We start from the raw sequence: 22,636 nt of genomic DNA, 5'->3' as shown, positions 1-22,636 counted from the left end.
CCAGCAAAAAAATAGCACCAGAAATGGCTGCCAGATTTCAAACAAGCAAAATGGGATTCTGAGACTTCAGTTAGGAGCAAAGAATTAATGTTTATATTTAGATGTATCTTAAGATACGTCTACACACCACAAGTGAAAATATTATTGTTAGTTCTATAGTGCCATTGGGATGCATGGTGCCTTGTAAACAAGAATAATTATATAGAAATTATCCACATTGGAGAATTTCTTCATTATCTTGGCACTAAAATATTAAGGATTAGATTGCCTAGACTACTTTTTTAATATCCCCAAAGGTAGGGTGAGGATAGTGAAGATTCATATGGGATGCTGGCTTCAGGCATTGTAGTTAAACTACCCTGAGACAGTGACTAAAAGAAAGTGGTAGCAGGTCAGGTGAGGAGATGATCTATGGACACCAGATCCCAGATAGACATGGTGCTGTAATGTCTGGTATTTAGCGTCATGAGTGTTCATGCATCCGATGAAGTGAGCTGTAGCTCACAAAAGCTTATGCTCAAATACATTTGTTAGTCTCTAAGGTGCCACAAGTACTCCTTTTCTTTTTATGAGTGTTCTGCTTTTTCTAAAGGGCTGTCTGCACAAGTGATCTCCTTGATGAAGTCCAGGATTAAATTTACGCACCTTTATGGATTTTGTAAGACATAATATGTATATGCATGATGAGGTTTTTTAAATAAACTTCAATTTTGCTATTGAATTTCTTGAGTTAGAAGCATTTAATATCCTGCTTTTCAGAGTGCTTGCAGATATGATAGATTCTTCGAAAGAAGAAACATCAGTACTATATTCTTCCTCTTTACATTGACCATCTAGAAACTTATTCTGATATGATCTGAAGCATGAATCTTGCTGTTAACACGTTTGTGCTTCTCATGATTTTGTTGGGTTGGTGCTGTCATGTTTATAGATATATTAACTTATAGCTGCATGATAGACTTCTGTTAAGCTTTGTATGATGATGTATGGCGAGGAGGGGAGAGATTAGCTTATTTTCTTTGCGTCAGATAGGACTGGCAGTTGTTAGCTTTATAGAGAAAGTCCAGCATGTGGTGCAATATTTGCTCTCCAACAGTTATTTGTGAAGTTTCGTTACACCCTGAGTTGAGTGTGCTTGGCCTCTGTTGTTTGGTGTGTGCCAATATTGTGGTTCCAAAGAAAAAAGGGAAAGAGAGTGGTTAAAGCAAAACACTGGTCAAAAAAAAGTGTAAGGGTAATAATGGGGAGCCTTCCAGTTCCATGTCATATATTTGAATCTATGTAGAGCCGTAGAACCATGCTATCATGTGATGGCTTTTTGGTTGCCCATTTGAAATGCAACTTGATTTTTCTCCAGTTCCAGTGGAAAGGTGTTCATATCAGTATTGGCACCCTTATTAGTGATCTCATCAGAAAGGTCAGGAATTGATGACATGAAGACCAATATATATTTTATTTTTAGAAGTGGTATTTCCAAAACAGAATAGAATTCTGTTGGATCCTTGCAATCTCTGTCTGTCTTTTATAGTATCTTGGGTGGGTAAGTGGAAGATATCAGGTTCCGAGTCTGTGACATCTTTCACCAGCAATCAAGTATACTAAAAATTACTTGAAAAGAAAGACTGCCAATTGAATAGGTTAATATCCTATTTATTATATTATTATCATTGGGACTGCAAGAGCTTTTATCAGGGCTGATAAAATAAGAAAAAGCCCACACTAAAAAGATCAAAACTCTCAATGACAAAACACTGTAGGCCTGTAGACCATTATTTACATTGATGTAATAATACTTGCACTGACATAAAACTGGAGTAACACAAAACACTGGAGCAACTCATGTATCAGGCCCTGTATATCTATTTGGAACCCCACATTTTCTTTGTAAAGATAATAAAACAGGATTGGAAATTACCCTTATAATTAACATTTGTATAATGTTTCCTTTCTAAACACCCACCCATTTTCAATCCTCTATCACTTCCCAAAATATTCACATTGTGGACTGAAATTTTCCAGAAAGGCTTTCTGCTCAAAGATTATTCTTGGTTTTTAAACTTTGAGCAAAACAATTCAGCCATTTTGAGTATAAGAGAACCTTTTTACACATCATAAAAATCAAAAAGCATGAAGAACTCCCTTTTTCTTCTTCGCCCCCAACCTTAGGACATCTTTCATGCGTATGCATGCGGGAAAACAATTAAGGTTGGATAAATGACCTTATTTTGTCATATTTCTTGGATTCTGAACGTTAACTTTACATCCCAGCATAGTCTTTTTTTGTTTTGACTAATATAAAGATTGTCTCCTACTTGTAATTGTGCGGGTAAGCTAAAATAAATCCAAGACCTTTATTGGTAATAAATCAATTTGAAATAGCTTTTAACAGCAATTTATATCTGTGGTCTGAACAGCTTAGTTAAGAAGCTTGTTAAATCATCAGTCATATTAAGAGTATGTAATATACTTTGAACAAATATCTAGGACTGCATTCCAAAGCCTACAGGAAGAAACAGGTATTTTAAAAATTAAAATTAAAAAGAGGAGTATTAATGAGTGCAAATGACTTTTGAGGATGGCAATAGGCTGCTGGGTTTGTAAAGTCTTGCTGTCCCTTTTTTGTGCTCCCCTGGATTATTTCCTTTTAAGGAAAGTAGAGGGGATGATACTTTTGCGGAATTAACCGTAGCTGTGTCTAATCGAATAAGACTCTTGAGATATTGTTTAGTAAATCAAGCCCTTGAGGTTTGGTAATGTGCCTCTTGGACAAATTCAAATGTCTAATTCAGTTAAAGTGTCCAAAAACGCAGAACGAGGAGTTCTTGCTATGATAAATAGATTTCCAGTATATCTGTCAGTAAGTAACTGGTACCTAATTCTTTGTGGTGATATAAAGAACTATCTTAGCCAAAAACGATGAAGAAAATGAATACTTAATCTGTGGCTTTGCTGCAAAGAAAAGACTGTTGGTTGAGAACAGTTTTAAAACGGTTCAGGCATGCCTTCTGCTGAACTGGCTTTTAGCATTCTTTGACCAACAGGTGTGGACTCTGGTTTGAACACAGTTCTAAGACATCATCCACATTGGTTGGTAAAATGGTCTTAGCAATGATTGGTAGAGCAGGGTTTCATGTTTCCATATACAGCTGTTCTTGGTGTAGACTGGGAATGAGAGGACTATGACTTCAGAAATCAATGGCAACAGAAAAGTTATACCATAGAATTAGATCAGAGCTATCTAGGTTCTTTTCCCCCACTTATGGCAGTATATTTAATTGCCCACTCCTAGTACCAGTTTCTTGGCACCCTTCCCCCATACTCCCACCATTTTATGCTCCTCAAGTGATAATTGATGTCCCACATCCACAGTAATCCACTCCTCCTCCTTGATTCAAGGGACAGAGATCAGAACAGCATGTGAATCTTAACTTTCATCAGGGTACATCCTTTTCCCAACAAGAAATAAATAGGCAGACTTGAACTCACCAAATGCTGCTCCTGATTTGACCAGAAGGGGCAGCTATGGAATGCTTTGAAACTGCCTGTCCCTGGAAATAGGAGTAGTCTGAAATACTATTACAAGCAACGTGATCATGAATAATAGCAAAAATATTTTCTAGAGTTGCTGTTTTTTCTTATGTAATGCTATCTGTGTTTGCAGTCTGAGTGTAATAAAATAACATCTTCTTTTATGTGTTGTCCCATGAGTTTTTGACAAGTGAACATATGATCAGCCCTATAATACGAGCAAACATTTCCCCTATGCCCATATATTTTCTTGTTCCTCTTTTTGTGTGTGTGCATGTACTTTACCCAGGGTGAATTGTGTGTGTACCACCCACACCTACTGACTTCCTTTTCCTCTTTTAAGAGTTGGAGAAAAAAGGAAAATATGCACGTACCAGTTGGTGAGCTGTTTTGCTTTTGTTGTTCTACAGTCTAGTGAAATTGGGCTCACGGTGTTCACTAACAGCAGAGAAAATTCATGACATTTTCTCCTGGAAGAAAACTGTACATAAAAATGTTTGCTGAAATAAGCTATGTATTAGAGCTTTTTCCCATTTGTAATGCAGTTTTGTGGCCACATAAGCTGCCCCATTATTGCTGTCCCTTTTTGAATTTGTGCTTCCAAATCTAAGCTTTCTTTTAAAAAAAAATTATTGTTGTGAAAATACATTTCAAAATGTGAACTGAGTGAAATTGATGCAGTGATGTCTTTCTGAAACAGTATGTCTTAGAAGAGCAAAATGGCCCATTCTTCTTGTATATTTCAATGTATTTACAGTTAAACCTAATGATGCTTTAAATATCAATGTTAACAATTTCACTGCTCCTAATTTTAGCAGAAATTACACGGATGTAGTAGCAGAAATTGGGACAAGGTGCAGTGAGGCAGATAGTTGTCAAGTTTACTGAGGTAGCTAATGAATCCTCTCCCCCACACACACAGACACACAAAGGTTAAGGGCAGGAGGGAAAAGGAGATAAATCTTTTTTTGCAGTGCCAAAAGTTTCAGCTTTCTCGTTAATGCACAAAACTAAAATAGAATCCCATGCCTTCCTGGGTGCCAAAAGCTCTATTTTCTCAGATGAGGCTATCAACCTCCAATTTCCCGCCTGACAACTTCAGTGGTGCAGTTAATGCTTTTTATTACACTACGTGCATCGTGCTGAAAACGAAATATTTAGGGCAGTGTAAATCTATTTATATGGCTCCTATCACCATAGTGAATGAGCACCTCACCATTTTTAATGTATTTATCTTCACAACAGACATGTGAGGTAGGGAAGTATTATTGTCCCCATTGTATAGATGGGGAACTGAGGCACGGAGAGGCTAAGTGATTTGCCCAGTCAATAGACCATCCTCCCTCTCCTAACTGAACCTAAGAGACCCCCCCCCCCGAGGTTGGGGAGGTGATAAGGGATGGGTACAAGCCCGGGGATTCAGGCAGTGCAAAATTATTCCATGTGGCTTTTGCACATCATTTAGGCCTAAGGTGTTGCATAGGATGGTGGGGCCATCAGTGTAGCTCATAGTGATAAGAGGTAGGTGTCCATACTTTTAAATTATATTTTCTATTTTTCTTCAGAATTTTTCACTATTGGGAGAGTATTTAGAATTAACAAGGAAAACTTACTAAAGCACCATGTTCATCTTCAAGTGAATCTTTGAATCAAATCAAGTGAATTTGTTAGTCTCTAAGGTGCCACAAGTACTCCTTTTTGTTTTGCGAATACAGACGAACATGGCTGCTACTCTGAAACAAGTGAATCTTTGGAACTCACTTTCTTAAATAAAAGCAATAAAACAAGGTGTAAGGGTGGATTATTTTGAGAACTATTTCTTGTCATGTGAGTAGTTAACAATTTATAATTTCTGAAGTTGTTGTACTGTATCTTTTCTTCCTCTCTTTAATAGGTACAGAACGAAGATAGTGTCCTCTTATTTGTTGTTGCCTGGACGATCTCTGAAATTATCCGTTACTCCTTTTATACATTTAGCTTATTAAACCACCTCCCTTACCTCATCAAATGGGCCAGGTAAGATGCATAAAAGGAAGGTTGACCTTTGCTGATATTTTACTGACTTGACAGGAAAGTTTATATAACCACACAGAAAATTAGTCTAATGAGCATGGAAAATAATTGTTGGACGCATTTTTGATTATTAGCTGACAGTAACCACCTCATAGCCACAAGCGGATATGTCTCCATGTCCAGCTGTTGCTCCCCTCAGGCAATTTGTGTGCTTAAAATCTGTTAAATAGAAGTTGACATGAATGATCTTTAATTTCTCCCAATTGGAGACTTCATATCCAAAGTGATTATGAAAGAAATAAAAATTCTTGTTATACACTTAGTTTGATTTTTTTTTTTTTTTTGGTGACCAGTGATACAAGTGTCAGATATTATTTTTGCTTTTTTCCATAATCAGTGGTCTATAGTGAATTGATGTACTAATTTTCTATACTAGCTCAGAAGAACAATAAGAGGGTTGTAATCTAATAGATCAGACTGATTACTTTGCAGTGAGAATCAAATGTGGACTTTTTTGGTTGCTCAGCAGTGCATAGTGAATATGAATACCAATGTTAAGATTCTAGCTAAATGGGAGCATGGAAATTTAAGAACACTGTCAACTCAAAATCTAGCAATAAAAAATCATTTTTGAGGTACTATGCTTGCTTCTGAGTCTTCCTGCCAAATTATATAGTTTTAAAGTAATTTTCTTTTTGTATGGGTCTTTCACACAGTAGCGAGGAAAGAACATAAAGAAATCTCAGTCAGCCTGTTACAAGTTTCTCTGTTATCCTTTAATAAACTAATTTTGGTAGCTGAACATCAGTGATATAATAAATGTGTCAAATGTCTTTATCTTACAACAGGCTCCTATGTTATCTATGCTACAAGTATCTCTATTTTAAAGGAACATGACAATTTAAAAGAAAAGGAGTACTTGTGGCACCTTAGAGACTAACAAATTTATTTGAGCATAAGCTTCCGTGAGCTACAGCTCACTTCATCGGATGAATGCAGTGGAAAATACAGTGGGGAGATTTTATATACACAGAGAACATGAAATGATGGGTGTTACCATACACACTGTAACGAGAGTGATCAGGTAAGATGAGATATCTTTGTATCTCGTTACAAAGATAGCTCTTCTTACCTGATCACTCTCGTTACAGTGTGTATGGTAATACCCATTGTTTCATGTTCTCTGTGTATATAAAATCTCCCCACTGTATTTTCAACTGCATTCATCCGATGAAGTGAGCTGTAGCTCACGGAAGCTTATGCTCAAATAAATTTGTTAGTCTCTAAGGTGCCACAAGTACTCCTTTTCTTTTTGCAGATACAGACTAACACGGCTGCTACTCTGAAGTATGACAATTTAAAAATCACACTTCTGTCTGAAAATGTTTATTTACTATTGTTATACGTTACCCCCTTTTATAAGATGACTGTAACTGAAAGAGAGGGAAGAAAAAATTTATAGCACTCTGTGTTTTTGTCAGTTTCACTGTTTCCCAGTTTTAGACAGTTTCCTTTGTTTGTAAAGATATTTTATATAGCAATAAGGCAAAATGTCTTTGTAAAAGGCAGATGTGATGGAAAATGCTCCAGCTGGCAGTGGCTCAGGGACAGGTGTTGTACCTGAAACTACTTTTAACTCTTTTATAGACAAGATTTCAAGCAGATATGGACTCTTAAGCAAGTTAACTATCAATAGCAGGTGGTTCAGAAATGTGAATTACAATTTTACAGGGTTATACTCAAATATAATTTGCAGTTTATCAAAGGCACTTCTGCATTCAGTCAAATTTGGTCATTGGTTTGAACATTTTACCTTGGCGATAGCAACATACTTTACTGTGCTCTAATCAAATACCAATTAGTACTGAAATAACAAGGCAAATATTAAATTTGTTTGTGGTGATTGAAAAGTGGAATAACCATAACATAATTTAACAAATAATTTCACTTATAAGAGTTTTGGACTGATTTTTTTTTTTATGCCTTTCCCTAAATGTTTTGTTCTAGGTACACACTGTTCATAGTACTGTATCCAATGGGAGTCTCAGGCGAATTACTCACAATATATGCTGCTTTGCCCTTCGTCAGACAGGCTGGCTTGTATTCCATTAGTTTACCTAACAAATACAATTTTTCCTTTGATTACTATACATTCCTGATCCTGGTTATGATCTCTTATATTCCAAGTAAGTACACCATTGTGTTAGGGTTTTGTGTGAAAACAGTATATGCAAAGCTAACTGAGAAACGGAGTGATTAAACTGTATACATAGCTAGCTAGCTTTACAGGTAGCAACATACTTTTCTGAAAGTTTCTTAAAGAAAAGAGATCAGACAAAAGTAGAACTACAGCAGTCAGTATTTACCAATGTTTACCACATAGTGGTAATGGAGAAACTAGTTTTTTTTATCTATACTTGAAATATAAAATAATTGTTGTATTTTTTGGCAAATATTGACTTTTTAAATGATTTTTTTCTCTGCTGCTCTCTTTCATTTATGGGACTTACTTGTTCTGAACATTTAGTCTATAGTTATAAAAAACAATTTTATTTGTTTATTTTTTGGTTATCTCTTCATGACTTTTCCAGTAGTTAAGTAGATGAGTGGCAGATTTGCTATCCTCACAAAAACTGCAGAGCAGTGCACTATTGCTCAAACAAAAATAGTCTTTGTGGGGAACACTGTTTTTGTATGCATCAGGGATGCGTCTTTAGCTATCTTGAGGGGGAGAGGCAGTCTGAATCATAATTTAGAAAGATATAATGTAGGTCTTGTTTTTCTTTGGTATGTGGTGTTTTAAAGTAAAAGACCTGTAACCAATACAATTATACATTGAATCTAAAATTCAAAAGAATGTAGTAATAATGCTATTGGTGTCTATTTAGCTATTTCTACAGCTGTTTTTTCTCTGAACTTTTTATTATCTATGTAGCCTTCTAGTCTATGCAGAATGATGCATCGTATCCTAAGTAAGATTTAAACTTGAGCAGTGTTGAATTCTACAATCAGCGCTTATAATCTTCTAAGTAAGGCTTCTTATGAATCTTGATGTCACAAAAGTCATAAACTTTTCCATCTGCTATGAAAACTGCATTTCATTCATTTGTGTCAGAGAATGATATATTTGGCATAGCTCCAAAGAGGCAGAGTAACTTTGGATTTATTTACATAAAAAGAAGGAAAGTCTCACTTTTTCACTTCCATCCATCCACTGGAATAGTTGGATTGTAGTTGGTGGAACCAAGTGGGGTGGTAGAAACTGAGCCTTCAAAATAATTTATCTAGATCTCACCCTTAAAATAGCTCAGTTTTGGGGCAGCACTTGCCCCTTCCAATAATATGTTCTGTTTTCAGTGTAGATTCATCAGTGTATTCAGATATGTACAGAATTTTTAAACTAATAATCCAACAATGCGAATAGTTTTTTTGATCACCCTGGTAGATAAGCATCAAAACATTCATGACATATGTCTGCTATTGTTCAACTTGTACTAGGTGTCTTCTTGCATAAACTTGTAGCCTTTGGTATTTTGGAAGCACATGAGAATTAAGATTCAGTTGTCAAATCAGTTTATTCAGTTCATTCTTTCTGACCCAACTTCACAAGTCTGCTGTCCCTCCACAAAAGCCCCACACTTTATGGAAGTCTGTCTAAGACTGGAGAAAATAAACATAGGACCTATGTTTTCCTGACCCGAAACTCCCACTGAAAACTTCAGAAATACTGAGGTTACAATGACAGAAAAATTTTGAAAACTTCTCATTGAAAGTAATACAATTAATTTTCCTTATAATTGCAGCTCCACTTCATGAAAACCTTTAGTTTTGAAATGAAGGTCCTGTCAAATTAGCTTCGGACCAAAATAATTCTCTCATGAAAATCTTGATTGCTCATAATGGATCCTATGCATGACAGACTTCCTGCATTTGTTCAAGTTTCATTGGAATAATTATGCAACAATGTGTTTCTTACTAAGTAATGTATCCCTCAACACTAGTTTCCCTGAAGTGCAGGAGTATAATCTGGAATTCAGTCAGGTGGGAGACAAACTAAAGGGGGACGGGGGAGAGGACTGTGAGAAACAAAGTGAAAGAAGTCGGAGCAGAGAGTGCTGATTTATAAACAACCACCTTGAAACCTTTCTTAGTGCACAATTTAAATAGCCATGGGCTGATCTGTTTTGCATAACAAGATCTTGGAATACACAGTTGACATAATCTAGGCTGACACTAACCTTAACGGGCTCCCATGGTTCACTAGGATGAACTGATCTTGAGCTCGTGTTTAGAACTAGTGTTCAGGCTTGTTTAGCTGTTCATATCATATGTGCATGATTTCAGTCTCACATTTTGTTCCCCCATTCTGCAAATACTATAATTTATTGTATAAATACAATCTTACTCCACTCTCTGACCCTCCTTCAGGATCAAAGAAACTGTACCCAATTCATTGTCTTTCTGAGATCTATTCCCCCCCCCCCCCCCCCGAGCCTTTTCTTCCTATTCTGTGTGTGCAGTTCAGGAACCTTTTAATCCTATGTGTGTGTTCAGCTCCTAGTTAGATATATAGTCTGGCAAACTCACTCTGATGCCAGTGTTCTGCTGTGTAATCTTGACTGTTCCTGCATACCTTGGAGTGAAGATCTACATTGAGGCATGCAGAAAAAGAGTGTAGTAGTTTCTTTGAAATAAAAAAGATCATACTGGCAAAAACTGATGCATGGTACTTGAAGTCTGTAGGGACAATAGTGTGCATCATCCACTGCCTCTCTATTTTTCTCTCTGATTTTTTATGAGAACGTGGAAAAGCAATTTATTTTCAAAGAGAGGGGGTTGACCTTGAATGTATGACTGTAAGTGTGTCATGTTCAAACACAAACCTGATTTCATACTTTTATTTACATAAGTCTATTCTCTTTTCAGTCTTTCCTCAGTTGTATTTCCACATGCTACATCAGAGGAGAAAGGTACTTTCCTATACTGAAGAACACAAGAAATCTGAATAATTCCAGCTCTTTTTCAGAACTTTTCACACACCAAAATGCTGCAGACTTTCAGTAACCCAGCACATTTATATAAAATAAACCAGGAGTGTAAAAATTAAATAGGAAGTTTAAAAAAAATGTAGAAAGAATAACTAATGTGATGATTTTCTTGAAATTTCACTATGTAAAACACTAGAATATCATTTTCAGCATGCATTGCTATGAGAAATTTATGTGGCTTTGACTTCTTAGCCTTTTATGTTTCTTTAATTTATATGCTAACAAGACCAGTTTATCACTTGACACCTGAAAGTTACAAAATGAGTGATAAGTTGAACCCACTAAGTGCAGTGCTTGAATTGGGATTATATTATTATTGTCATTGCTTTTTAAAAGCGCTTGACTACATGCCAGAAATTGTATGTATTGCTGTAGAGGCAAACTATATTCTCTGGAATGCTCTAAGATTTGGCTGGGACTCCAGTAACCAGGCAGATTGTTTAAATCTAGCAAGAGAATTTCCTAACTTGAAAGGCAAGTGGGAGGGAGAGCAGGGAAGCAATTATTGAAACTGAAGGGAAATGTGATTCTCTAGGAATTTAAAAAGTACGGTGTCCTACCAGCATATGTTATCTAAAGATTTAACTGTTTATTACCTCAAGCTCTGTTCCAGTATTGTTTCTACAGAGCTGTAATATTGCTCTGAAATATTAAAACTGCCTTGAGTACAGCAGCCTCAGATCACTTTTTTGAAATACATAGGGGGGAAAAGTGTAATTTTAACTTTTCTGAAATAATTGGGTAAAGCAATGTCATCAGTCATGGACCTGTACAGAGTGACACCAAGACATGTCACTCGGTTGCTCAGTGTTTTCGTCCCTTTGTGGCTTTAAATTATCCCCATAACTTCTAACTGTTGTCCACTAGCTCATTTAACCTCTTTTGTTAACACACTTGTAAACAGAGAAGATTCAAATACATTTCTGACTTTCAACTTTAAGAATAAATGTACACAATCACAGTCTAAATATGTTCTATACAGAGCCTTTTTCCAAATTGTGTTTTGCCGCTTGAACTTAAAGATGAATAGGCAATAATTTCAGTGATACTGTTAAATCTAATTTTAATGATGCTAGTAAGCTGAACATTTCTTTTTTTAAATGTAGTCATTCATAGAGGGGCAGTATTTCCATGAACAGATTTATAGTTACATTTGTTTTAGGTTTTTCTGAAGAAGAAAAAATCTAAATCTTTTCATTACTACTTTTTATTTTTGTTGGCAATACTGTTTCTTGTTCCATTGAAAAAGTACAGCTGAATTTTATCAGTGCTCAAAATGGTAAAGAGCTTTCGATATGTAAATAGCGAAACCTTATAATTCAGCAGAAATATACCATGGCAACACTGGGGAGGGGAGAAAACCTAGAGATAATAGTACTGGTCTGTTTTAGAGAAATATAGCAGTGTGTTTGATTTACTGTACAAAATAATGTAAATGTACGTCTTTATTGACCAATAAATCTCTCCTCCTACCCCCTTCAGATTGGCTATCCAGGTTAATTATAGCCTGTGTTTTCAAATGGAGGAACCCAAATACATACATAGACACATAAATCACAATGGCCTGAGTTTCACAAGTTCTGAACACTCAGAGCTCCCATTTGAAATCAGTGGGAATTCTGGATGCTCAATTCCTTTGAAAACCAAGCCACCTCGATTTAGATGACTAAATATGGAGTTAGGAGTAACTTTAGACTCCCATGTCTAAACATTTTGGCCTATGTGAATGATATATGAAATGGGATACGTTAGCTATATTGATGGGAAGGAGGCTTGTACAATAGTTTTAATTAAATGGCTTTGGGTTTGCTAAGAAGCAGAGAGATTGCCACGAATTTTTGAGAATGGGGAGAAGGCTCTGTATAATTACCTATTTAGTTAGATAAGTTTTTATATTTTGGGATTTTATCACTTCTCTACCAATAACACAATACCGTATATAAAGGTAATTGACCACACATGTAAATGAACTCCTACATTTTTTTTAAAAAAATGGAACTAGCATTCGCAGATGTGAAAAATACATTGTTTTGGTTATAAGAAATCTCGTCATCAAACAAAAACCTATTCAAGAATTCAGTACTCCACGTTTTCAACATGTAAAATGCATTCCTGCTGTTCTTACTCAGACTAAACTCCTGTTTTAGTTGGTAGAAGTTCATCCTGAATAAGGACTGCAGAATCAGGCCCCAAGATATCTTTTTAATAACTGGTTTCTTTGTTCATAATATTAATTTTCTTTTTATAAAATGAGAATGAACATACATTCTGTGAAGTGTGTATCTGTCACTGAAATTTAATTCATTTATGTGAACCTAATAGTGGAGGGTTTCATAGGTACTTTATTTGGTATAATCTAGACAGTTCTTTTTCATAAACTGTTTACTTGACTCACATACTTTCTCCGTTCCACTGGTATCATCAAACTGCTACAGCAGATATCTGCTTCTGCGTTGATGGTTTTCATGATGTGCATAATCGTTTGTAGACAGGTTACTAACTTGTGTCCTACCGTGCTTCTTTATCCAAGTTTGTCATTACTATACATGGAAGAAACACCATGGTCCTTCCTAGTAGACAATGTACACCTGGAAGGAAATTTTGTAGAAATTTTCATAGTATAATTTACAGTAAAATGCAAACTAAAGGTGCAGATAAATTGTAATTTTTCACAATGTGATGCTTCTATCAACATTTTTTTTATTTACCAGTGAAGATTGGCATTTGTGTGGACCACTCTGCAAAATCATTTTAAAGTAATCTTTCAAGATACAAATATTCATGAATATACATCAAATCAGGTATATGTTGGTGCATATTGATATAATGAAATTTGGATGAAAACTGTACGTTATATACAGTCGTTTTTGTATTTTTGTATGTTGTGAAGAATAAAATTGTAATTTTATAAGTCTTTGATTTACTAAGATAATTATAAGTTAAATGTATTTTTTTGTATATGTAGGAACCAGATATTACATGGAGCTCTGAAATACTAAGCTTAGACTTTTTATGCATGTTTGGAAGATATTTCTACCAGATGTTAATGTAGTGAAACAGTTTGTTCACTAAATATTAATTTGTGTTGTTGCATTGTGTAATAAATGGATTCTGTGCTCTTTGCCTGGCTTTGAACTACTGACCAGTGATACTAATTTCTGTAATCCAAATAATAAAATTATGGATGAAATATGGAGTGTTGGTAGTATGTAAGGGAAAAAGCATAAATATATTTGAGTATGCAATAGCAGATGGTTAATCCTTAATAGTTATTGCTTTGTACTGTACACAATATATTTTTTCTTACAGTTTGTAGGAAAATTTTTGGATTCATAACTTTTTGCACTCAGAAGATGGTCTAAACTTAAAATGTAGTAATTAACATTTTATTTTTCAGTTTTTGGAAATGTCCATCACAATGTGTTGAACATGTACAGGTCTTTGAATAGAATAAGAGATTTTTTGCTTTTCCATTGCTATCTGCACTATCACAGATAAGTACAACTATTCTTTTAGCACAAGTAATTATGATTATTCTAAATACAATGGAATGTTCTACCAAATGCAAGAGTATTTGGGAGTTCACTTACTAAATACACTGCAAAGTGTTTGCTACCAAGGCAGCTGTCTGGATATTGTCTTAATGTTTTTAACACTTCCTCGGAGAAAGATTTTAAATAGCTGTGAAAATTAATGGAATCTAGCTAATATGTTGTAAGCCTCTAACAGGACCTGAGTAACAGTTGGAAAGTGAGTTATTCTGTTCTAGCCCTATGTTTCGCATAGGATTCCACAACTACGGTGATTTTTTTGTTTGCAAAAAGGATGAAATAAAGGACTGTTTTCATGCCCTGTAAAAGCACATGCCCCATGCATGACAGCTGTGACTTAGCACAACTAGTATGTAATTAAAAACTTCCTTTTCTAACTTTGCTATTGATGTACAGTGCTTAGGCTGAACTCTTCCCAGCTTTGTCTTAGCATAACTAATGGTCAATATTTTCAGTGTCCCCGTTCATATTTCTTTTACCAAATACAGAAAATATGGAGGCAATACTAGTTACCTAGGGTAAAATCTAAAAGCTTTTAAGTATGAGCACCCGGTTTACAGGGGAATTATTTAAAAAATAATATTTAAGTGACAGGTCATGGCAGTTGATGGCCTGAAGCTCAGGAAAAGCCTGAGGTAGGGAAGCCTGAGGTGCTGGGGTAGGCATAAAATGAAAAGGTGTTGATTTCTACACAATTCCCTTTTATTTAGTATGGAGAGGGCATTTCTGGAGGGTCAGTTCTCTTTACCTTAGAGATGATTTTAGCCATCTGACTACCTGAATATTCCATTCAGCTTCCAGTAGCTCTGAAATTCTACTCACCTAAATAGAATTTTTTTTTTTTTTTGGACAAATGAGGAAGATCTTTTCTCAGTACGATAGTAGTGGGTGAGTAAGTAGATTTTCTGCCTGTGCTGGCAAAGTTTGTGACAGTTTTTCAAGGCTAGGTCATAATTAAGCAATAATTACTGGCAGGAAGGGTACCCCTGGCAGTTAAAGACTGGATGGTTAACTTCAGACTCATTTAGTTAGTCACTAATTTCCACATAATGCCCTCCTCTAAGAACTTGATGGCTACTAAAGAGCCATTGAAAACAAAATATTAACCTTCTTATATATTGAAAAATTAAGCTGGAGTGCATGCTGTCAGAGCTGTGGTATTCTCTTCACAGTGTCAGTCTTGATGTACCAGTATACTCACCAACTGGAAAACAGAACTTCTCTCTCAACATTCCATTGGTTTATAATTTAAGTAACCTGGTCTTCATTTCTTTAAAACCCTCAGTTAAAATATGTATAAAGCCTTCCACTTGTAGGTCACCATTTCCAAGCCAAGACCATTCCAAAATGACACAATAGTTCAGCCTCTATTGTATATCATCATCTGGGTAGGTCTCGTTTAATCATTTCACTGCCATTGCAGACGCCTTGGGCCCGAGTGCACCTCAGTGCCTGCTGTTCTCTGCCTATGCAACAAGTCTCCTAAGGACTGTAATACTGTGTCTAATTCTGGTTGTTGCCATGGGGGTGGAGGAGAGGAAAGAGTAAGGGTGTTTAGTGGCCTGTGATATACAGAAAGTCAGAATAGATGATTTGCTGGCCTTAAACTCTGCCACTATGACATTAAATGTGTGCGCTCTCTTAGTCCAGTTCCTTGTTTACAAGCAATCCCAGCTACATGATACTACTGGGGCTCCTTTATTGGAAGTCTCTGCAGGGGTTTCCTCATATAGATGCTGAACTGCACCTGTCCCTGTGTGATGGTCTCACCACTTCAGAGTTGAAAGCACCTAGCTATGATGGTTATGGATAAGGTTGTACAGCTGCTACCTGTTGTGAGGACAGACTGAGTCAGGCACCTTTCATAAGCACTAAAATCACTAAGTATAAAAATACATTAAAAGATTAAGCTTGCAAAATCAAGCATCTGAAAAATAGGAAATGGCAGCATTAAGGTTACAACCTTGAATTACAACCTTAATTCAGCCCTCTTGTGTGAATGCATTATGATAAGATGGTCTTGTGGTTAAAGCAGTTGAAAGTTACCTTGCAGAATTGAAGAAATTGAATTTTTAAACTGTGTCCCTTTACATTCAGTTCTATGTTGATAATATCCACTTAAAAGCTAATCCTGCATTTCTTGTGGATTTAAAATGCCCAAGAATGCTTCATTTTGGGAGTGCAGGAACAGGCCCTTAATCAGCAAGATGATATCTATGTAGCCTAAGATTGTTCTAAGAAATCACTTTGTGTATGTTTTTCAGTTGCTTTTCATTGTTGTAAAGTTCTGTAAGTGTACACAGCACTACATACAATGGAGAAAGACAAGGGTCCCTGGTGCTGGGAGCTTACAATCTGTGACAAATGACAAAATGCCAATACAAATATGAGATGAAGAATGTTTCAGGTGCCAGAGGGCCTGGAGGAATTGAGGGTGGTGGGACTGACCTAGCAAAGCTTCAAGTGAGTATTAATAGGATTACCCCAACCAGCTTGTACAGCAATTATTTTAGTTATGCTGCAAACAACTTAGATACTAAAATGTTTTTTCTTTTGCTATGATAACACAAATAGAACTTCTGGGTGTAGCTTTTTTCTAGAAATTAAGCTGTGCTCAAGAAATTCTTTCATGTTTCAGTATCTCTTCCCTTAAATAAAGGAAGCAATTGGAACCAGTTTTATCCTCCACAAACTCCACTTATTTTTAAACACAGTGACCTTTTTGATATTCTTTATAATACAGAAAAGGTGTTCATCAGTTTTAGCAGGACAAATACTACATAGTACAATGTAAAAGCACTTATTTGGTATCAAAACAGTTAAAGTCAGGAATACAGTTCACATCAGATCCAGTTGAGGTGATAGCCTTTCTTATTAGTATTCTTTTTTACGAATTGCTTGCATGATTCTAATAATTTATTATTACAGTGTACTACTTATCTTCTCTCACTATTTTATAACCACATAACAGTTATATTAAAATAAATCCACTACATATCTCTAGTATCTGATTTTAAAAAACAAAATTGAAACATGCTTGCATAATTAAATAGCTTTTGGAACCCTAAAATGTTATTAAAATGAATACTTCATTTCAGTCTAGCTGATCTCACAGTATGATACTATACAGTACTTGTGAAAATTTAAAATAACTTTTTAATAAAAATCCTGGCTGTCTGTACTTTTTTTTTCATTCCACTATTGCTGATTACCGAAATGAGGAAATGCCCTCTTACGCAATAGTTGTCTAGCACAGTGTGAGTATTTTTCTATCAGTGTCACAGACATTGGGTGGGAGAAGACAACTAATTAGGGGTCTAATCTTGAGGTATACTGAATACCCTAAATTCTAGTGAAAGCCAATGGGAGCTGCTGGTGCTCAGCACTTCTGAAAATCAGGCTGATTATCCAGTTGCCTATGTCTGGATTTAGGTGCCTAACTTGGAAAACATTGTCCCCAAGTCTCTACCTCTCTGTACCTATCTGTTACATGAGTGCCATACTGCTACAGAGGTGATGTAAGGCTTAGTCTTGCTAAAGCACTAAGGCATTGTCTACATTACAAAATTAGGTTGAATTTATAGAAGTCGGTTTTGTAGAAAGCGTTTTTATACAGTCGATTGTGTGTGTCCCCACATAAATGCACTAAGTGCATGTAGTCGGCGGAGCGTGTCCACAGTACCAAGGCAACTGTCGACTTCTGGAGCGTTGCACTGTGGGTAGCTATCCCACAGTTCCTGCAGTCTCTGCTGCCTATTTGAATTCTGGGTAGAAATCCCAGTGCCTGATGGGGCTAAAACATTGTCGCGGGTGGTTCTGGGCACATATAGTCAGGCCCCCCCTTCCCTTCCTCCCTCCCTCCATGAAAGCAAGGGCAGACAATCATTTTGCGCCTTTTTTTTCTTGAGTTACCTGTGCAGATGCCATACCACGGCAAGCATGGAGCCTGCTCAGCTAACCGTCACTGTATGTCTCCTGGGTGCTGGCAGACGTGGTACTGCATTGGTATACAGCAATAGTTTATTGCCTTTTGGTAGCAGACCCAGTGCAGAATGACTGGTAGCCGATGTCAACATAGTCCAGAGTGCTCTTTTAACCAACCTCAATGAGGTCAGAGAAGCCTGGGCAAACATGGCAGTGACTCAGCCAGGTCATTTCCCTTTTAAGTTTCGTCTCACGGTGAGTCAGTCCTATCGGCAGTACAGAAGACGATGGCCAGCAGTCATACTGCACCATCTTCTCCCGAGCACCCAGAAGATGACGACAGCTAGCGGTCGTACTGCACAGTCTGCTGCCAGCAAGGTGTACAAAGACAGATGAAATGGATCAAAACAAGAACCAGTCCAGATTTGTTTTGTATTCATTTTCTCCTCCCTCCCTCCATGAAATCAGTGGCCTGCTAAACCCAGTTTTGAGTTCTATCCTTGAGGGGGGCCACTCTGTTTCTCGCAAAGCCACCCCCTTTGTTGATTTTAATTCCCTGTAAGCCATGTTGTCAGTCGCCCCTCCCTCCACCAGAGCAACGGCAAACAATCATTTCGCGCCCTTTTCCCTGGATTGCCCAAGCAGGAGCAGATGCCATAGCACGGCAAGCATGGAGCCCGTTCAGCTCACCACAGCAGTTATGACCATTGTAAATACCTCGCGCATTATCGTGCAGTGTATGCAGAACCAGCACCTGAAAAACCAGGCGAGGAGGCAACGGCAGCGCGGTAATGAACACACTTTTCTCTAAAACCGCATTCCCTCGCAATTTGGAGATTATGGTGTTAATGGGGCAGGCTCATGCCGTGGAACGCCGATTCTGGGCCCAGGGAACAAGCACAGAGTGGTGGGACCGCATAGTGTTGCAGATCTGGGATGATTCCCAATGGCTCCGAAACTTTCGCATGCGTAAGGGCACTTTCATGGAACTTTGTGACTTGCTTTTCCCTGCCCTGAAGCGCAAGAATACCAAGATGAGAGCAGCCCTCACAGTTCACAAGCGAGTGGCAATAGCCCTGTGGAAGCTTGCAATGCCAGACAGCTACCGGTCAGTCGGTAATCAATTTGGAGTGGGCAAATCTGCTGTGGGGGTTGCTGTGATGCAAGTAGCCAACGCAATCACTGAGCTGCTGCTATCAAAGGTAGTGACTCTGGGGAATGTGCAGGTCATACTAGATGGCTTTGCTGCAATGGGATTCCCTACCTGTGGTGGGGCTATAGACGAAACACATATCCCTATCTTGGGACTGGACCATCAGGGCAGCCAGTACATAAACCACAAGGGGTACTTTTCAATGGTGCTGCAAGCACTGGTGGATCACAAGGGACATTTCACCAACATCAACGCGGGATGGCCGGTAAAGGTTCATGACGCTCGCGTCTTCAGGAACTCTGGTCTGTTTAAACAGCTGCAGGAAGGGATTTACTTTCCAGACCAGAAAACACCTGTTGGGGATGGTGAAATGCCTATAGTTATCCTTGGGGACCCAGCCTATCCCTTAATGCCATGGCTCATGAAGCCATACACAGGCAGCCTGGACAGTAGTCAGGAGCTGTTCAACTATAGGCTGAGCAAGTGGAGAATGGTGGTAGAGTGTGCATTTGGACGTTTAAAGGATCGCTGGCGCAGTTTACTGACTCGCTCAGACCTCAGTGAAACCAATATTCCCATTGTTATTGCTGCTTGTTGTGTGCTCCACAATCTCTGTGAGAGTAAGGGGGAGACGTTTATGGCGGGGTGGGAGGTTGATGAAAATCGCCTGGCTGCTGAATAGGCGCAGCCAGACACCAGGGCAGTTAGAAGAGCAAAGCAGGAAGCAGTGCGCGTCAGAGAAGCTTTGAAAACCAGTTTCATGACTGGCCAGGGTACTGTGTGACACTTCTGTTTGTTTCTTCTTGATGAAAACCCGCCCCCTTGGTTGATTCTAATTCCCTGTGAGCCACCCGCTCTCCTGCCTTCCATCACAGCTTGCTTGCAAAGGAAATAAAGTCACTATCATTTAAAAAACACATGTATTCTTTATTAATTGATTATAAAAATAGGGCGATAACTCACAAGGTAGCCCAGCTGGGGTGTGGGAGGAGGGTAGGAGGGAAGGAAAGGGCCACTTTAAAACTTGTTGAATGCCAGCCTTGTGTTGCTTGGGCTGTCCACTGGGGTGGAGTGGCTGGGTGCCTGGAGCCTCCCACCCTGCGTTCTTGGGTGTCTGGGTGAGGAGGCTATGGAACTTGGGGAGGAGGGAGAGCAGTTAAGCAGGGGCTGCAGCGGCAGTCTGTGATCCTGCTGCCGTTCATGAACCTCCACCAGACGCCGGAGCATGTCCGTTTGATCCCGCAGTAGCCCCAGCGTTTCCTCATGCCTCCTCCGATCTTCCTGCCGCCACCTCTCCTCACGTTCATCGGCCACTGTCCTGTACTCTGCTATTGTGTCCCTCCACACAGCTCTGTCAGTGCCGGACGACTGCATTTCAGAGAACATTTCATCGCGCGTGCGTTTTTTTTGCCGCCTTATCTGAGATAGCCTCTGGGACGGAGGAGGGAGGCTTGAAACATTTGCAGCTGCTAGAGGGAAAAAAAAGGGAGTGAAGTATTTAAAAAGATACATTTTACAGAACAATGGCTATACTCTTTCACAGTGAACAACATTAATCACATTACATAGCACATATGATTTTGATACAAGGTCGCATTTTGCATCTTATATTGAGTGCCTGCGGCTTTGGTGTTAGAGATCACACATGCAGGGCCGGGCAACAGAATTTGGCTTGCAGGCGGCCATGGTAAGCCATAGTCTTTCGGCTTCTGCAACCTTCATAACAGCAGCCCCCTCCTTTCCCATACCAAGCAAAGCCCGTTGAGTTGGCCATTTAGTGTTGCAGTTTTCCTGTTAACATGCAGCAGCAGAAACCAGACTAACCCGTTCCCCACATCCAATTCTCTGGGATGATCGCTTTTCCCCTCCCTCCTCCCCCCCCCCCCCCCCGGCTGGTATCAGGGAAGATCCCTGCTAGCCAAACGCGAACAGCTCAGCGCCAATGGCTCCCCCTCCCACCGCGTGGCTAACTGCAGGGAGGATTTCTTTTCAGCCACAGGCAAACAGCCCAGTAGGAACGGGCACCTCTGAATGTTCCCTTAATCAAATTCCCCTATTTCAACCAGGTTACCATGAACGATATCACTCTTCTGAGGATAACACAGAGAGATAAAGAACGGATGTTGCTTGAATGCCAGCAAACACCGGGACCATACACTGCCAGGCTTTGTAATGCAATGATACCAGATTACTTGCTACTAGCATGGCGTGGTAAAGTGTCCTACCATGGAGGACGGAATAAGGCTGCTCTCCCCAGAAACTTTCTGTAAAGGCTTTTAGAGTACCTCCAGGAGAGCTTCATGGAGATGTCCCTGGAGGATTTCCGCTCCATCCCCAGACAAGACTTTTCCAGTAGCAGTACTGGCCACAAATGCATCCCAAGTCCTCAGGGCTACTTAATCATTAAAAAACGCTTGCTTTTATAACACATATTATATTTAAAAAGGTACACTCACCAGAGGTCCTTCTCTGGCTTCATTGGGTTGGGAGGATATTTCAGTCAGGGTGATAAAAAGATCCTGGCTGTCGGGGAGAACGGTGTGCTGTGTGTTCTCCCCAAGCTCGTCCTCCTCCTTCTCATCTTCCCCATCCGCAAAATCCTCAGCCATGGCGGAGAGTATCCCATCCTCGGAGTCCATGGACAGGGGTGGGATAGTGGGTGGTGGCCCCCCCTAGAATTGCATGCAGCTCAGCGTAGAAGTGGCATGTCTGGGGCTCTGTCCCGGAGCGTCCGTTTGATTCTTTGGTTTTCTGGTACGCTTGTCTGAGCTCCTTAAGTTTCACGCGGCACTGTGTTGCGTCCCTGATGTAGCCTCTGTCCTTTATGGCCTCTGAGATTTTTTGAAATGTTTTGGCATTTCATCTTTTGGAACGTAGTTCTGATAGCTGGATTCCTCTCCCCATACAGCAATCAGATCCAGTACCTCCCGTTCGGTCCATGCTGGAGCTCTTTTCCAATTCTGGGACTGCATGGTCACCTGTGCTGATGAGCTCGCCTGGCCAAACAGGAAATGAGTTTCAAAAGTTCCCAGGGCTTTTCCTGTACACCTGGCCAGTGCATCTGAGTTCAGAGTGCTGTCCAGAGCGGTCACAATGGTGCACTGTGGGATAGCTCCCAGAGGCCAATACCTTTGAATTGTGTCTGCACTAACCCTAATTCGAAACGGCGATGTCGATTTCAGCACTAATCCCCTTGTTGGGAGGAGTACAGAAATCGGTTTTAAGAGCCCTTTATGTCGAAAAAATGGCTTCATTGTGTGGACGGGTGCAGAGTTAATTCGGATTTAACGCTGCTAAATCTGACAAAAACTCGTAGTGTAGACCAGGCCTAAGATCCTTGCAGCCAAGGTGCCAGCATTAGGTAAAAGCAAACCAAATAATCACTTGAGGTGTTTGCATTTATGTTAATGCCAGACTGC

The 22,636-nt window shown here is 38.9% G+C and overlaps 1 protein-coding gene across 2 annotated transcripts in view; it reads left to right on the top strand.

Annotated features, from left to right (window-relative positions):
* The window catches only part of HACD2 (3-hydroxyacyl-CoA dehydratase 2), a 43,565-nt gene extending 29,786 nt beyond the window's left edge, over positions 1-13,779 (top strand). Inside the window, exons 5-8 of one of the 2 annotated variants that reach the window (XR_007359104.2) lie at positions 5,423-5,544; positions 7,549-7,727; positions 8,477-8,570; positions 10,468-13,779. Coding sequence is in view for 1 of the 2 variants with exons in the window: in XM_048869078.2 (XP_048725035.1) it covers positions 5,423-5,544; positions 7,549-7,727; positions 10,468-10,550 (384 nt within the window). In the remaining variant the exon portion in view is untranslated. The remainder of the gene's footprint in view (positions 1-5,422; positions 5,545-7,548; positions 7,728-8,476; positions 8,571-10,467) is intronic. The other variant, XM_048869078.2, reaches the window with a different exon arrangement.
* Positions 13,780-22,636: the final 8,857 nt, after the last annotated feature.

The sequence above is a fragment of the Caretta caretta genome, chromosome 11 (assembly GCF_965140235.1).
Source record: "Caretta caretta isolate rCarCar2 chromosome 11, rCarCar1.hap1, whole genome shotgun sequence".
NCBI lineage: Eukaryota > Metazoa > Chordata > Testudines > Cheloniidae > Caretta > Caretta caretta.
This window is presented reverse-complemented; position numbering and strand designations above follow the sequence as displayed.